This window comes from Ascaphus truei, chromosome 2, assembly GCF_040206685.1.
Source record: "Ascaphus truei isolate aAscTru1 chromosome 2, aAscTru1.hap1, whole genome shotgun sequence".
Taxonomy (NCBI): domain Eukaryota; kingdom Metazoa; phylum Chordata; class Amphibia; order Anura; family Ascaphidae; genus Ascaphus; species Ascaphus truei.
Window position 1 is genome coordinate 402650704 of NC_134484.1, and position 18979 is coordinate 402669682.

The window sequence follows — 18979 nt, forward strand, 5'->3', positions numbered from 1 at the left end:
TGCACGGTGGCAGGTAAAATGGAGCAATAGACCAGCGCCCTTTTCACACACGGACAATTTAAAACAATGGCCGCTTCTCACAATGGCACGTTGTGTATGTCCCGCTTCAGCATGTCAAACATTGCAATAAAGTTGGCTCCATCTGTATGTATATGGTGTGCTTCCATGTATATGGCGTTTGCATGTGTATGGAGCTTGCTTATTGTATGGTATGTGCACGCATGTGTGTATGGCGTGTGCATGCCTGGTGCGTGTATCTAGTGTGCCACCTGATTTTTGGGCCTGTTGGTTGGGCTTGCCCCCCGAACCAGAATTTGCCAGCAAGCCTGTGGGGTACATCCTGGTAATGTTACAGGGGAAGAAGGTACTGTATGTTTTAGCAGAGTATGAATGTGAATGGAGAAGAAGAGGGAGGAGTAAAGTGTCACAACTAGGCAACGTGCTTTGCTTACAGGATACAGTAAGTGGTGGTTTCGTTTCCTGAGAAGTATATACAACAGTCATATACCACACAGCTAAAGGATTTAGGTTTCTTTATTTTTGTATCTGTTTTTCTAACTCAAAGTTAAGGAACATTAAATGCATACTTTGCATCTTCAACCTGATGAAAGGAGGAGTTTAGTTTCTGAAGTCTAGTCTACACTTCTCACTAAACACTGTAGTTAATGCAAAACAAATGTACTGTATTACACATGACAGTGCTGAGGGTCTTTGTTCTAAATAATAATGTATTGACACTTCTCCCAGCAGTCACTGTCATATTAAAATCTTTACTGTTAATAACAAACCATATCAAGTTTGCTCCGGAGAACTATTAAATGCAGAAAATACAGGTCTCTGTACTGTACATAAAAAAGAAATAGTTTGTAGAACAACTAGTGAGAAAAAGTTAAATCTGTACATGACAAAACAAATTATAGGAAGAAGCGAAACATTTTGTCACTCACATGCAACTGCAAAATGCTAAAACTGGCCTTCACTGGGCAAAGCTCCCAAGTCTCATTTTCAAGGAACATTCTTAGTTCTTCAAGGCGTGTTCTGAAAAATAATATTCAGCAATTTTTTAATTCTTTTTTTTTAAGCAGCAGGTTTCAAATAATTTTGTGAAATTCAGTCCACTGTAACACAAAACACATTCGAACAGAATTTTTTTTTTAGGGGAAAACTTTAATAACAAATCTCGAGGCTCAGCATGCTGGGAGATGTAGTCTTTGGGTGTCAAAAGCCATAGGGGGAAAGGACAGGTAACAAGAGCCCTATTAAGATAAAACAAAACACACACACCACCCTCGCCCGAAGCTGATAAAGCAGCTTGATCGCGGTGGCCATTTTGTTTTAAAAAAAACTTTTTTAAAAAAACAAGAGCCACACTGAGACAGCGTTATAAGCGGATTCGAGTTATAGCGGATCACGCTATAACAAGTTGAGCTGCAGTAACAATACAAGACTTTACTTAAAGTATTTTTTGCATCCAACAGTTGAACAGAAAAAGTTTACATTTGGTATTATTTTTAGAGGCAGTGAGTCTGCGTGTGTTTACTTTTATGCGTAGTACATTTATCCTTGTGTTGTGAGATGCACAGGTTGCTGCCCTCAAAGTATTTACACAAGAGTGTTAATGCAGGTACATTATTATACATAATCAAAAAGCATTATTGAAATCAAAATGGTTATTTCATCTATATACTGTACAAAACCCTTTTATATTGGTAAGTTAGTAAGACATTCTATTAGTTAACAAATGCAGCACTGATCCTTACAATAGCAAGTGAATGGATTAATATGACAATTTTGCCTTTAATTAATTAGCATGCTTAAGACCATGGAAAGGCGGGATAGGAAGGACTACTCTTTCTGCTATTTTCATCCTTCACAGGATTCAAACATTTGTATGTGGCATACTACATATACAGTATCAATGGAGAACTGGGAACAACCCTCTAAATTAAAACAAATGTATCACATAGTGTTTTGGACTATTATGTTTTGCAACCTGACCAAAATAAATGGTGTTAATTTTGGAAGAATGGGAATGGGAGACTTCCACCAGCTTCAAATACCTAACATTAGCCATACTTTTTCAAAGAATGGTGAAATGTTCTATAGGACTCTAAACACAACTTTAATTTTATTGCATGATATTGTCACAGATCATAAAGATTATAATGGTTTATCCCTCCTACAGTGCAAAAGGTAAACACTATTGAAATACAAAACAAGGTAAAACAGTGTTTTAGAAGTCAGAATAACAGAAGAATCCCGCAGACATTGGTTAAGGGCTATTTTTGTTTATACAAATATTTCCTTGGGATTCATAAGCTCTGACAGTGTGTTGCATACCTAATTCCCATGAGACAGAATTAAAGAGATTAAAGAATCCAGATGTCCTATTACTCACATTTGTTTAAAGGCTAATTTCACTTTTGCAACCCACAAAAGAAAGGACAGTCATCTCCTTTGTGAGGGACTGTTTCAGTACATTACATTACTTGTTGCTCATCACCGTATTTTAGCCCCACCTGGAGAGGCTTTAAAGGGTTACAGGAAAACTACAGTAGTTAAACATTAAGGTAAGCCAGAGGTCCAGAATGGTCCATTGGCTCCCGAAGGGTGGCGACGGCGGACCGAGCTGGCTGCAGGAGGAGTGGAAGAGGGCTTAGGGCAAGGGTTTAGAGGATTAGAAAAGGGAGGGCGTGGGGCAAATTTTCACAATTTGTTTTGAGAGAAAGGAATGATAAGCTATAAAGTTAGTTGACTGGGCACAATCTGTTTCCATGGCTTTTCTCTGTATTAGGATTATTTAAAAGGTGGATCATTTCAGGCCCTGAAGTACTGAGCGATTATACTGTATTTATTGTTAAGTGTTTAAGTTGGAGTACACAAGACAAGCAAGGAAATAGATATGTATGCTATGGCTATACAAAATGTAACATACAAATTATTGCTTAACCTTGAAACTGAATGTTTAGTTTGGGTTTAGGTACCCTATCCAGCCTAATCTCGGGTAACACTGTCCCCCCATGAACAGAGTTAGTAAATTGATTCTATTGAAACAAGTCTAGTATTACTATTTGATAAGGATAGACCGTATAAGAAATCAGCCAGGACATACAGGGCGAAAATATGTATATGTTTTTAAATCACCTTAGAGGGTACTGATACTGAAGCAATTTTTCTAAGCTATTTATCAAATGCAAACTATATATAAACTCTATACAAAATTGTTATGCACAGAATTAATTGAATGGGCGACCGCATTTTGATAATCATAGAATATTTCATTATCAAGCATGGAGTGAATATCTATTAAGTGGGGGGAGTTATTAAAACACTTATTGCTGAGCCCTTACAAACGGTATGCAAAACTTTATGGGAAATATTATTTAAAATTAAATAAATAAAATTGAAAAAAAAACAAAACATTATAAAAAGTATTGTTATAATATACATAATTAAATATTTAATGAATCTAACTTTTTTTGGAAAATATATTGTTACAAAGGCTTGTGACAAATAACAAAGGCTGCCTTGGAGATAACAGTGAAGGTATCAATATGTAAACAAGCTGTAAGGCTACTTGGTCTTTGAATTAGTTATTGTGTTTAGGCTTTTTGCTCACAGGAGGTAGATTTTTCATGCTCCTTGGCTTTCACCTTTTCATTATTTCCTGGTCTGTGAAAATTAGATCACTAGAAACAATGCTTACTTGCACACTAAGGGAAAGAAGCCAGGTGCCCCTATGATGCTCATGAGAATAGAGTCTCTGATATGCATGTCTAAGTTGTTAAAATGGTTGCATATCCCACATGTTTTAGTGGCCCCTGGGTTTGGCACATACTACAAAGGGGTATGGTGCACAGGGCCATGGCCACAGGCATGGGGAGAAACAAGTTTAATGTAAAACATTGCATTTTTATTAAAATTTCCCAGAATTGTAATGGTTGGGCTTGAGCTACGGAGCTGAGCAACAAGTGCATAATATTCTGATCCGATATCCATGGGGTGGTTTGTGCAGTAAATAGTGACATTGAACATGGTGATTTGTTTTCTGTGCAGGCCGGTGCTGCGATGCATTAAATATATAAATTTCAAAGCCCAGCACGTCCCAGGGAGACTAAACACAATAGCAGATGCCCTGTCACAGTTTAATTGGGTGGCGTTCAGGCAAGCGGCGCAAGCCGCTAGATTGATAGGCCTAAGATACCTGTGTCACCTTTGGCAGATAGAGATATCTAACTGATGGACCTAGTTCAAAGATCAATAGCCCCCCACACCTAGAAATCCTACCGCTGCTCATGGCAATCATGGCTCATGTTCGTTCAGAAAGTGTCCAGAGCGGAGCGTGCTCTCCCCATGTTTGTGCTATCCCGGAAACACGCCGGGATATTGCATGCCAGAATGGAAGGCAAGATAGGTGGCATACCGCTCCCCAGGTTCTGGCTAGTCCAGAAACATGTCGGGATAATGCGCGCCAGAACGGAGGGTAAAATAGGCTGATTGTTAGGGTTACTAAGCAGATGTGCACAGGTGCAACAGAAGGTGATCTTTTAGAATATAGTGTTTGCAATAGCATTTTTTGGCACCTTCCGGTAGGCGAACTGGTGGCTGTTTCGAAAATGAACGCCAATTAAGGTTTGTGGCATGCAAACGTATTCATCATGCATACACCTATAATATATATTATCTTTAACTGTGCATGCAATGTCTTGTATATAATGTATAACCCTGTTCACTTATGTAACTATGTATTTGTAACCATGTATTATTTATCATCATAAATCTATGCCCAGGACATACTTGAAAACGAGAGGTAACGCTCATTGTATTACTTCCTAGTAAAACATTTTTATAAAATAAAAATAAAAAAATCAACAGAAGATTGATCGCATGCAAAATACATAGGTTGAAAACATATCAGGGTGGGAAGGAGACCTGGGTCCAACTCACAGAAAACAGCAACAAAAATATATGCCCACTCAGGATTATAAAACGCTACGCGTAGGGCAGACCCAAGGCGGGGGGGCAATTTCCTCACTCACCAGGACATTGAGAACTTATGACAGCAAATTATTGGTCCCCATACCAATCACAAGTAAAACATTCTCAACATTACTCTAGTCAGTAACTTTACCTGTGATAATTCTTAAAATAGTTGACACTTTGCTTCCTTATGGATTCCTGCAAGACCTCTGACTTACTGCCACAAAACTCCTCCCCAACTTGCATTAGCCTGATAGGAAGAAAAAAAAATTCAGATTGCAAATCAATTAGTATGTATTCAGTTTGTCTGACTTTAGCACCATGTAATATTTCACCTATTCATCATGGAACAAACAAGGCAAAAACCAGAGACCTGACCCCAACCCCTGCCCATCAACCAAGCAAGCTCTCAATGCAGCTAACCCATAGCATGACCATAATGTTCCCACCCCTGCCCACCACAAACACATTAACAATTACTCTATGCCCATCACATGAAATGTTCCATATACTGTATAGCCCCACCATTGTGTTACTAACTAAAGTACAGCACCCTGGATAAGGGCACTATATAAATGATGTTATAAATAAATTCACCAATAAGTCCTATTTTAATCATCCTTACTATCTAAGCAATCAAAATACAGATTATGGCTCTTGTACGGTAGTTATTATTTATATACTGTCTAACCTTTTGTGTATGCGCCACACATATTGGTAGGTTTTAATGGCCAATGAGTTACTTACTAGTCCCAACCATTTAAAGAATAGAATATCTGATAAAAATATATTTTTAGAAATCACAATGTGTTTCATGAGTCGTCATTTTCAAATAACTAGTACAAAAAAAAATGTTGTTGACAGAAACCCCCGGCTTGTAATTATCCATAAAACGTTGGTAAAGTAGATGTGCATTCATGATGAGGGAAATAGACAATGTTTCTCGACAATGAAAAGGGTCAAATGATGTTTGATCCCTACCTGCTGATTATATCCAAAACAAAGATGAAATCATCGTATTTGAAGTTGGACATGTCGGTTCCAAGCAGATATGTTTTGACCTTTAGTTGAACATCCTGAAAAATATGACAAAGATCATCATTAATACAAAGTGAGATTTTTTTTGCCAATGCAAAGGAACAGTCAACAGCAGTATTTTCTGATCATGTGTCTGGTATTATAAATATGCTTGTACTTTCTTTAGAAGAATAGAAAATGTATTTGACACACTGTCTCTTTCTGTTGAACAGATAATCCTACACTGACGTCAATGGCAGACAATGCTGCACTACAAAAAAAACAAAAATCAAGATTGTAGTATTTTAAATCTAGACCGTGTAAGTGAGGCATAATATACTAGAATTGATGGCAGAAAGATAATATAATGGAAGGAAAATACATGTAAAAAACATGTAACTCATCTAAGACTTGTACAGTATACGCATTTAACATTTGCTCACCTTTTGGCATATTTCCTCCTTTAATGGATAATAAGCTGCATACCTCATAATTAGCCTTTACTGACAAAATTGTATAAGACTGTATTAAAAAAAGATTAGAACAGAGTGTCTGAGTATAATTTGGAACTTTGTTAAATACAGTCCTTTGATAACGTCAATAAGAGCAAATGTGATTCGTGACTTGCAATTTGAGTTAAATGCAAGTCACACGTTCTTCTCTTTTCATGACTTGTAGAAATGTAAGTTATTCAATTTATTGTATCCTCTTAAGTACAGTAGAGAAGCTGGAGCTCTGCCTCAAATACTCTGGGCGGTTCCTTTGATCTCTCAACAGGATTCTCAAAACTATTCATGGGATCCCAACCCATATTGGGTTTTAAGAATTCACAAAACTGAAGAACATTATGGCCTTACTTCTAACAATTTGACGATATGTCTGATATGTATGTAAAAGCCAACTATTGTGCCACTGCCATCATAGAAGACTGTTTTCCATATGCACCTATGGAAATGTATTATTACCAGATAATCAACACAGCAGGGGTGAATTGACTACAAACATGTAAAATGATATTGAGTAACCGCTAAACTACAATTTATATGAATAAACAGTGTGGTTCCGAGTATCAGGGATCAAGGTATCAGGGTTTTCGGAACCATGCAACAATGAGAGCTGGCATGATGCTCTTGAAGTAGAATAAGATAACAGATGTATTGCTATTAACATAATGTCACATATTTTCGAAGAAAAGACTCCACGAGAATTGCAAACATAAAAGCTGTTATTGTACTTGTTGATTGTGTTTATAACAATATCTGTCTCTGTACTGTACACAATTACACTTAATGAACTTACATTTTTGTATATCTTTTGTGGTCATTATAAAAAAAAGGCTAAACATGTATCGGTGCATGTCTGCTGCCCTTATCATGCTCATTGTAAATATCTTCAGATTACTAAAAACAGTCTTGGCAAACTTAATGAACAGTAAGAAGCAGGCTACATACAGTACTGCATAATACAAGGGTTATTCACTGCAATTTGTTAAAGACCTTTCACTGTTTAAAGTGAATGTTTGTTAACAAGCTCTAAAGTCCAACTGTTTAATAACCAACATACAGTATATGTCAAGCCATATGTTCTACTCAAGGCTTTAATTTGTCTTGAGTCACCGAGAGAATTAGACACTGCACGATGCAGTCTCCATACCTGCTGCTATTGTTGTAGTTTTAATGAAAATATATTACTGTTTTGCCAGATTAGCACTTTATTAATTATACACAACATTACCATACAGTTAAATATGATAATATTGCTACCTGATGAACAGTTCTATTTAAATATATTGTATCAGAATATAATTAAATTATTAATCTATTGAAGTATGTTTAATTGGTTTTAATAGTATGCCTGGCTAAAAATGTTTAAAGAATAGCGATTCGGTATATGATAAATGCAAAAGGTAAACCACCTGCCATATACGCGTTAATCCATGCTCCAATTTCTTTTTAATATAATTGCGATCAAAGCTTGTCTCTTCTGCCCCAATAACCGTATTACCATCTAAAACAGAAGTGGTTAGAATTAGAACTATACAAACCAAGACTATAGACTGTTTTTATACTTTCAGCTCATCAAAACTATAAAACATTGGGTTCTTCAAATATGTATATAGGTCATAAATTCACATGAAAAAAAAATGTACCTTGAAGTCAAACTACTTTTATGCATATGAAGAACAATACATACTTGGCACAATTATCTTTCTGTTGTAAAAAAATGCAATTGAGTAGACAATGAGAAAACGTTATGTATATAGTCATGCTGAGGAATTGTGTCTAACAGAAAGAGAAATGTTTGAAACTCATGCACATAAACCATCTGTTGTGTTAAAGTCATCTGGCCGGCTGAAGCTGGAAGTTCTGTGTCATTCCACAGGAGCCCTCATGTCAGTCCCCAACACAGCCAGGGAGTGTAAAAGAAAGAGGGGGACTCACAGGGCCACAAATAGGGGGGCAGCTGGAGACTCAAGTCCTGGGTCTCCCGGGAAATCTGTTGGCAGCTTTAAGGGCCATTGCAGAACACTATTTTAGCCACATGCACTGCAGGATGTGGATTATTACCAGTTAATCAACACAGCAGGGGTGAATTGCCCACAAGTGTGGATATTACCCGTCTCATTATTTTCAGTAGGAAAGAATTTAAAAAGCAACTCCCGGATTGTTACTTAAAAGAGAAACAGTTTAACTAGAATGGTGAGCTACGCATTGTGTACAAGTGAAGATTACGTTATTAATTTCTTCCTATTTATCACATATTTCCATTGTGACTTTACACTGCAAAAGGTGACCGTGAGGCAAAGTATATAATATATGGATATTTCTTATAGTCTATGTGAACATTACCTGGGCCTGTTTTTGTGATGTTCTCTTTTATGAACATTGATGTTCTCAATTAACAATTTATGTTACCACTCTATCTTAATAATTTACAAGACACGAACAGATTAGTCTGCACATTAGTAGTTATGGTAACGTATAGAACAAGCAAAAAATGTAAAACGTAAAAACAAATAACGTAGGCAGGGATGTCACATCGAATCCCAACAGTTGGGATGGCTTAGCCTCTTCTCAATTGCAAATTTTGCGCTTGTTGTCCAGTTTTGGACACTACTCATTAAGGTTTGCGTCAAGTACTCAGCCTTAACATTATCTTGGGATCATTCAGCAAGGCAAACTCTGTTGTAACATAACCATATAAAACTAGATGTGGACACGTTCAATGGTGTTTTCGTTCCAAACAAGTTTTGTGGCTGTGGTTCTTAAAAAAGTATGTGCATTGGTTGTGGCAAAACTCGATTAATTTAAAAAAAAATTTGCAAAAAAAGTTTTTTAACTTCACACAAAAGTTTGCAGATTCTCACCCCCCCCCTCCCTCCCAAAAAGTTTCACCATTTCATTAAAAGAAAAAACAAAAAAATTAATACAATTAGACCCTTTCTCTTGCGTTTTGGCTTGTATTTAAAATTTGTTTCTGAAGTTTGATTGTGAGTTTGAATCGAATGTCAAAAATGACAAGTGTGTATTTTGAACCCGCTAACGTGCCCATCTTTATATAAAATAGCAGCTATGAAAGTTAATTCATGTGACCTAGTGACTTGCGTGGGCCCTGATTGACAAATGTACAACCGTGTGTCCATCAACTCCACATGTTGACGTTTTTAAGAATCTCTTCTAGAAGCATTTTACTACAGTACGTCCATATTCCCTAAATGTTTTTTAATATTGTGGATAATAATAGTGATAATGATAAAAACATACAAACCTTTTTTTTCTTTGATCAAAATTCTAAAGTATAAGCATTGGCTTGACACTGCTTGGATAGGATTCCCCACTGACTACATTAAAGGGGCAATCCCTGATAGGACCCAAGTTAACTAATTACAGTGGCATGTTTAAGGGATCTAATCTTGGTAATTGATGCATTTTGTACCCAAATCTGATACCTATTTTTTCAAGATTAATTTCCTCTGGCTACTCCCTTTGTGTGATGCCACTGTGTGTCCAGCAAGAACTTGTACAGCCAAAGATCTCCCCCCCCGCCCCCCTCCTATCATTAGTCTTTCTCTAATAAAGACAGGTAGAGCTAAGGGTAAATAAAACACTTGCTTGACAAACACTCCCTTATTCAGAGGCCCCTAATAAATTAAACTGTCTGACTATGTGTGATTGTACCTTTAAGAACAGCAGTCTTGGCTAGTAGTGGTTTCATATCTTTCGCTTTCAAAACCACAAAGTACACAATTCCTTGGAGAACATGTATTGTTAATGAAGGCATAAAGTCAGCACTTTCTAGATAATCTAGTGCTAATCTAGATAGCACTGGTTGTACTTCAGCCTGTAGGTTGAAAGATTCTCAAAGCTTTGTTACTGATCCTAGGTTACTGCTGGGAATAACAAACATTATTTCCAGTCGAGTACTGATTTTGGTACTTCTGGCTCAATGGAATAGGGAAATTAAAGGTAGCCTAACACTTGTTGTTGTCTTGTACTTTGAGAACAAAAATGTGTCTGGGAGATCCCAAATGAAAGCAGTGCATCAAAACCACATACAGAGCAAGCAATTTGATTAAGTGTAGCCTGACAAGCAAAGAAATTGAGAGCAGTTCAATTACAGAGATTTAAAACATCTGTCTCAGTAGGTATTAACCTTTACACACTTAATGAATGGTTTATATGTTCATTGTGTAAATATAGATGCACTGTGACTGATTGAAAAAGCAGATCATAGACAGACTGTAAAACCTGGTCAATGTAAATCCTCTTCGTCACAGTGACAATGTGGAATACACTCTCTATAAGGTCTAAAGTGATCAAGACAAACAACAATGAATAGTAGGCTTTGAAGTACTCGCCGAGTTATCCTTTGCAGAGTGAACCGCAGCTGGTGTACTCCAGCCCGGATCAAACGATGAATGAAAGAAAATAGGTGGCGGCGCACAACAAATGTAAATTTATTGGCACTTAAACAGGATTAAAAAAACACTAACGCGTTTCGCACTATGTTTTTTTTTAATCCTGTTTTTGTAATTCGACTCTGAATGCCATTTTAATGTGTTTTACTATACTCAGCATTCTGTGATTACTATAGCGGGCTTTAGCCCATCAGTGCAAAATATTTGTACCCCTTTCCTGTTTGTGATAATTTGTTCCAAATGTTCCCAGCAGTTGGAGCTGTAAACTGTAACAATAGATAAATGTTACTTTGGTCATTTAAGAATACATTGTAGCTGCTGAATTACACTGACTTGAAACTGAAAGGCAGCCGTTTAGTGAACCCTGGAAAGCAGGATCTTTGCTGATCGATTACGTGAGAATGAATCGATCAGCTGTAGGTAATTCATTTTCAATAAAGGTAATCAAAGGCTGTATCTATATATAAAAAAAAAACATATTTTTCTTTTAAGTGCCGCTTGGATTGCCTCTACAAGAGTTAATTGCAGAAAAACGAGGATTGGACAGGGAAAAAAAAAAAAAAAGAGAGAAGAGAAGCTGGCATGCAACACTGGCCTTTAATGTGCTGAAATACAGTGTTAGGTCTTGTCACAATGGAAAAGTCCCCTTATTCCCTGCATCTCAGGCTCTCAACATTACATTGCCATATCACCAAAGGCAGGAATCATACACTCACATCGTTACATGCAAATTGGAAAATACATCTAATTATTATAAATGGCAAGGTGAAATATGGAAATTAGAATCAGATGGGGTCCCTGCAATATAAGGCCTGAGCATTACAGGAAGAGCAGTTGATAAGCAGTTTCAATTCAATGCATGCAAATTGTCTTTATTAATATGACAACAATAGTTTGAAAAATATATTTGAAAAAAAAATGTGCAGATTCTACAAGGGACCTATTTTGCAGAATCAATACATGTATGTGGCGTAAAGCAGCAGTTCAAGCAATATCCTACATGTGCATTTTTTTAAAAAAAATTAATAAATCAGTTCTGTACTATGAGAAAATACTTGTAGCATTAAAATTAAAAAAAAAAAACGTTTTAAAGACATTTTTTAATGTTTCTAATGTAGGAAGCATTTCCAAAGTGACAGCCCCCTTCCCCTTCTGATAGGCTCTGGCTCTTGAGCCCCACCCTCTCGCTAGCAGTGAACCAATTGTACCTAGTAACTGCCCAGTCAATCATATTCTAGGACTATATTTCCCAAAATGGTGTGCAAAAACTGAATTAAATAGCCCTGAGCAAGCAATTGATTACAGGAGAACAGATCGATCTGCAGCTTAGCTAATCACTTGTCATTGTGAATGCAGATTGTATTGATGCACATATTGAATGGGAATATATATATATATATATATATATATTTATTTTTTTAACGGCATCTTGAACTGCAGTTTAAGTAAAAAAAAATTTTTTTTTAAATGATATGCACTCAGCTTTAAGATAAGTATGTGCATTTTCCAACAATATTTGCATCTTTTGGCAGTTTTAAATCTATTCTGATGTATCCGTGACACTGTTGTTGGAATAGAATAGATTCACAGACAGCATTGTGTTTTTCACTATTCTTACTGCCATTCAAATACGAGCTGCTCTGTGTTTATGTATACCCATCTTCTTACTACACATGTTAAAGCACCAGAACACCATGCACTGCATCTTGTGTGTGTGTGTTCTAGGATTAAAGCAGGTGGTTACCATAGTGGTGTTGTATTAATTTTAGCTCCGCGGACTCCCTGCATCCAGAGATACTTACCTTTGTAGGGGGTGCCGGTATCTATGCAACCAGGGAACTTGTTTGGCCAACGAAATGGCGGCTTAATTATACCACATCACGCTGGCCAATAGGAAGCTGTGACGTTATCCCTTGTGGCTACATATTGACCCACTTAATCTGGACATTTAAACTTCACAGAGATACTAACAACCCTTCTGGAGAATTAGAAACCCCAAAGTTGGCTCCAGCACACTCAAATATATGGAAAAACGTAGAGCGTCTCAGAATAAGCTACAAATGTAATAACGTAAATAACAAATAAATACACAAAATTAGAAATGCTAACTGACTGCTTATGCAAAGTATACAGCTCTAATTATCACACAAGTAGGGGGGAAGAGAGATACAAAGGGAAGGGAAGTGTGGGGTACAAATGAGGATATGGGGAAAGGAAAACAGATAAACATATAAAGACACTGGGGTAGGGTAAGAGGGACATGTATCTGGGAAGGAGGGGGTCCCCAGAAACCCCCTGCTTCTATCCCAGAGCTAAATAAAAAGAAAAGATGTAGTGCATGGTGCTGCTTTAAATGTATAATAGTGAGCAGGCATATTGTCTTACCAGCTTAAAAACTGATCATCTAAAAACATTGTGCCATTTTCTAGTGAGTTGGCAATATGAATTATTCTACTCACCGATTCAACTTTTTCAAAACACTTATCATTCTGCTCAACAAGCTGCTTAAGAAAACATTTTGTAATCCTCTCTCTCGAATTAAAAAAATAAATAATATATATATATATATATATATATATATATATACATATATATACAGTGTATATATAGTGAGCAGGAGGATCCTGGTGACAGAGACATCACACCGCAGCATAAGTGAATAAACAAAGTGTATTAACAACACAGGGCTGCCCTGTGTTTTTAATACACTTTGTTTATTCACTGATGCTGCGGTGTGCTGTCTCTCTCTGTCACCAGGATCCTCCTGGTCACCACTTGTCTACATCCATGTATGGGATGAGCATCTGCCTCCATTGAGAAACCGTGAGTGCAAACTATCACGCTATTGAATATACAGGCATACCCCGCTTTAAGTACACTCACTTTAAGTACACTCACGAGTAAGTACATGTCGCCCAATAGGCAAAAGGCAGTTCACGCTTGCGCGTGTCAGCACGCCCTGAACCGCAACACCGGCTCCCTACCTGTACCGAAGCTGTGCGCAAGCGGGGAGACTATAGAGCATGTTACAAATGTGTTATTTACATCAGTTATGCACGTATATGACGATTGCAGTACAGTACATGCATCGATAAGTGGAAAAAAGGGAGTGCTTCACTTTAAGTACATTTTCGCTTTACATACATGCTCCGGTCCCATTGCGTATGTTAATGCGGGGTATGCCTGTATATAGTGTTCGACAATTATATACATTTACATGCCCGGGGCGTGTGAATTTAACCTCCGGGCGAGTAAATATTGGCCCAAGCAGCACACGTGTGTTTTTTAAATTTCCCCCGCTCGCGCTGCTGTTTTTCCCGCGCTCGCGCTTGAGAAAAAAAAAAAAAAAAAAAACGGAGGCGGGTTCATGTTGTTGGGGGAGATAACCCCGCCTCCGGCTCTCTGAGCAGTGCCTTCCTTATACCCCCGCCTCTCAGCAACTTTCCCTCCTCAGCACTTCCACTCCTCCACTTTCCAGCAGCCAGCCCCTTCCACGCCTGTCTGCCTCAGGCCCCTGCTGGGCCATCTGTCGCCCCCCTCCCTCCCATCGGGCCATCCGCCCCCCCCCCTCCCTCCCATCGGGCCATCCGCCCCCTCCCTCCCATCGGGCCCCCCGCCCCCCGCCTCTCATCGGGCCATCCGCCCCCCCCTACCATCGGGCCATCCGCCCCCTCCTTCCCATCGGGCCATCTGACCCCCCCCTCCCATCGGGCCATCCGCCCCCGCCTCCCATCGGGCCATCCGCCCTCCCCTCCCATCGGGCCATCCGCCGCCCCCCCCTCCCATTGGGCCATCCGACACCCCCCTCCCATCGGGCCATCCGACCCCCCTCCCATCGGGCCATCCGCCACCCCCTCCCATCGGGCCATCCGCCACCCCCTCCCATCGGGCCATCCGCCACCCTCTCCCATCGAGCCATCCACCACACCCCCCACCCCAATCTCTCCCAGCCTCCGTGACCCCCCCTCACCACAATCACTCCCGGCCTCCGTGACCCCCCCTCACCACAATCTCCCCCGACACCCCAAATCTCCCCACTCACTCCCGATCTCGCGTTGCAGCTCCGTCAGGTCGCGGAAGGTCTCCTCCACCGACAGCCACTGAGCTGAGGCTGCTGCCGCCGTCCCCATGTCCCGGCGTGTCTGACACCCGGTGACCCGCAGTGACAGCAGCCGACGGCGACACCCAGCCTTCCCCCCGCCTCTTGAGACCACAGCGATCCCAAGGTGTGTAGAGGGGGGAATGGGGAATGTGTGTGTAGGGGAGAGAGAGTGCATGGGAGACTGTGTGTAGGGGGGGGCAGAGAGAGAGAGAGAGAGCGAGCGAGAGTGTGTGTGTGTGTAGGATACCAGAAGTGTCACATCACCCCCCCAAATCACCCCACCCCCCAAATCACCCCATCACCCCCCACCCCACCCAGTCACCCCCCACCCAGTCACCCCAGCCAATCAAGCTCTCTGTCTCTCTCGCCCACTCTCTCTCCCCCTCTCTCTCTCTCACCCCCTCTCTCTCTCACCCCCTCTCCCTCTCACCCCCCCCCTCTCTCTCACCCCCTCCCCTCTCTGTCTCACCCACCCCTCTCTCTCTCTCTCTCTCTCACCCCCTCTCTCTCTCTCACCCCCTCTCATCCTCTCTCTGTGTCTGTCTCACACTCTGGAACTGGATATCTTATTTACCCTATATATCTTAACTGCCCTATACTACACCGAAATAACCTATACTGCTTTCTTCCAGATTTGACTCAAGCTTCACACGGAAGACATCGGAACCCCCCCCTAACCCAGAAGACAGGTAGGGAACACCTCCCCTCCAATGTATAACATTGCGGGAATGAGGGTACCTGGACATTGAGGGACTGCGGATCAGGTAAGATCCGGTATATATATATATATATATATATATATATATATATATATATATATATATATATATATATATATATATATATATATATATATATATATATATACATATATATACACACACACACATGACTAATTGTAGTATAATGTAATACAATAAATACATTTATGTCAAAAATGAATGTTGTTCTGACTAGGAATTTATTAAATTTGTTTTATTTTAAGGACTAATTGTAATTTAATGTAATACAATAAATAAATTTGTCAAAAACGAATGTTCTGACTAGGAATTTATTAAATGTATTTTATTTATATATTTTATTTTAAAGCGGGGTTGGGGGCGGGTCTAGGGGCGGAGTTGGGGGCGGGACTAGGGGCGGAGTTGGGGGCGTGACTAGGTGGCGAGTAGATTTTTTGGTTGGGCGAGTAGATTTTTGGGTGATTTGTCGAATACTGTATATATATATATATATATATATATATATATATATATGTTGGACAGCACATTGAGAAAGCTCGTCATGCTCTGTTAACGCATGTGAAAATTCACGTTTTCAAGCTAGAATATATTTCTTAAGCAAAATATTTTCTCACCAACTTCATACCACAAAATGTTGTTTTAACAGATTTACAGTATTCAATAACATTAAAAGCAATAAATAATGTAGAAATCGTCACACAACGTATAACATAAAGACTTTTTTTTCAATCTTCTGCAGTTCTCCTACAGTTTTATAGAATATATGAGGTATGGACAAAGGCTTGAATACAGTTATTGCAGCTCTCCCAACCAAAATAACATGCAATGAAATTATTTTACTGTATCTTTCGAACATCCTATTATATGGTAGGAATACAACAATGTACAGGCATACCCCGCTTTAAGTACACTCACTTTAAGTACACTCGCGAGTAAGTACATATCGCCCAATAGGCAAACGGCAGCTCACGCATGCGCCTGTCATTACGTCCTGAACAGCAATACCTGTACCGAAGCTGTGCGCAAGCAGGGAGACTATAGAGCCTGTTACAAATGCGTTATTTACATCAGTTAAGCATGTACATAACGATTGCAGTACAGTACATGCATCGATAAGTGGGAAAAGGTAGTGCTTCACTTTAAGTACATTTTCGCTTTACATACATGCTCCGGTCCCATTGCGTACGTTAATGCGAGGTATGCCTGTATTCAATCTGAGTTAACTAGACATGATGAATACTTGGACCTATGCAAATATGCAAACGTGACTGTCCGAACGCCTCCCACTTGCTTCATAAATCGGTAATCTCGTTGCAGACAGACGCAAAAAATGGCACAATGCAGATTATTACAAAAAAAATAAGAATTCAAAACGGCTTGGATTGCTCCTCAAAAATCTCCCGACGCAGGATTACACACTTGAGGTATTTGTTGTTGCATATAGTATAGTACAGTTTGGTGCAAATTGTAACTGATCCCAGTTCTCCCTAAAAACCTTACCTGCTACATTAGTAGAAACGAACACCGATAAAGAATAAATTGAAGAAAAAATTTCATTGGTACTTAAAATGCTTCATTCTGCATAGCCCTGCACTATTCCAAAAGAGCGACTACAGATGTAGCAGAAGTTATTGCTCCCATTGGCATGTCGTAGCGGGGGACACCACATCACAGCTTCTCTGCTTTCCATTGTCAGCCCAATTGTGAACTCAGGAAATCTCTCTCCTGTTTCAAACAGAAGGCTTTTCTTAGAGCTCTAATATGGCCAGGAGGAGTCTAGTTAATTGCCTGTCTGCAATTAACCAGCTCCCTGCTGGATTTAGAGGCAATTTCTCTCAAACAGTGATAAGTCCCTGTTACATACCTCCCCTGTTTGTGGGAAGCTCGGGCTTAACACGGCCAAAGCCACTCGAGATATCTCTGAGGCTTGAATGGAGTACGAGAACCCTCAGTCCTGCAGGGATTGGAGTACTTTCTCCAGATCAGTAATGTCTCCTCAAGAAGGCGCTTGAGTTCAGAAAACCAGTCACTCGAGGAGGACTTTTTCCCACATACAGTCTCTCTACTGACCGCATGGTCATGAGATTTCCCCTGCGTCGGTCGTGCCTCTCTTTGTAGGCAGACTGTATGGCGACAGTAACAGAGCGTTTACGCAAATACAGTGGCGGCCGCCCTTAGTCTACAGCGGCTGCCTCCGCAGTTATTTTTAAAATGCGTTCAGACGCAGACTATTTTTTTTCTCCAGCGCCGCAGGCGCTTCCTTTGTTCAGCGCTGATAGGGAGAAACGGCCGCGCGCGGCCGCAAGATGCGGCTGGCGCGCTGCCAATTTCGGCGCGAAAATTTAAAAGGCATGGAAAATTGCGGTTAAGCTTTAGATTAAGCTTAACCGCAACAGTAGCTTTCTTTCACCATCTTTTCCATGGACTCCAATTTAGCACTAAATGTCAATTCCTTGTAACTCTTGCAATGCCTCTGTCAGCTTACTTTTGAATTCTGTCTGATATTCGGAATCTATTTCATGGTATCACTTAAAGAGCATTCAAGAATAGCTATTAGAGTTTCAGCTCTGGAAGCTGTCCTTCTGCACTTTTTTCCACTCAGTGCAGTTGCCAGTTCAGCTTCTTTGGAATTGAGTTGTGATTCCACATCTCCCAGTAGACTCAGAGAAAGGCTTAAATCTGTTTCCTTTTCTCAATTTCTGATCTGCAGCTGCCGGTGCTCCACCTGGACGTTGTCCAGATGGGCCCTGTCATTGTCCAGCAAATTGTGGTCATCGGCCATCTTGGCCTCATAGCGCAGTGTCAGGCTGGCCACTTGACGAACGGACATCTCTTCAATCTCTTCCTTTTTGGTGAGCTGTATCTTGAGCTCAGCAATCTGCGTCTGCAGAGCTGTAAATTGCTGTGATGTGTGATTGGCTGCTAGCTTTAGCTCTTCCACTTCTAGGCTTTGCTGCAAGTTCAACTCATCAGCGAGAGATTTGTTTCTTGAGTGCATCCTGCAATTCTCCTCTCAGGGTCCTCATCTCTTCACTGTGCTTTCTCTGAGCTTGCTTCCACGTATCCTTCATATTTTGGAGCTCTGCAGATTTCATCACCAGGGTCGTTGCTGCTTGCGATTTCCACACCTCTTTCTCCTGGGCGTACTGACTTTTGGGGATGGAGCAGCCCCTCTGCTTCTCCATCTCTTGCTCTAGTTTCTGGATCTTCTCATGCTCCCTC

At 40.0% G+C, this 18979-nt stretch overlaps 1 protein-coding gene across 1 annotated transcript in view; it reads right to left on the reverse strand.

Annotated features, from left to right (window-relative positions):
- Positions 1-18979, reverse strand: part of VPS50 (VPS50 subunit of EARP/GARPII complex) — a 269783-nt gene that overhangs the window by 85272 nt on the left and 165532 nt on the right. The window contains exons 14-17 of the mRNA XM_075587338.1: positions 7913-8004; positions 5962-6056; positions 5132-5230; positions 948-1038 (exon numbers count right to left, since the gene is read on the reverse strand). Of these exons, the coding sequence (XP_075443453.1) occupies positions 948-1038; positions 5132-5230; positions 5962-6056; positions 7913-8004 (377 nt within the window). The remainder of the gene's footprint in view (positions 1-947; positions 1039-5131; positions 5231-5961; positions 6057-7912; positions 8005-18979) is intronic.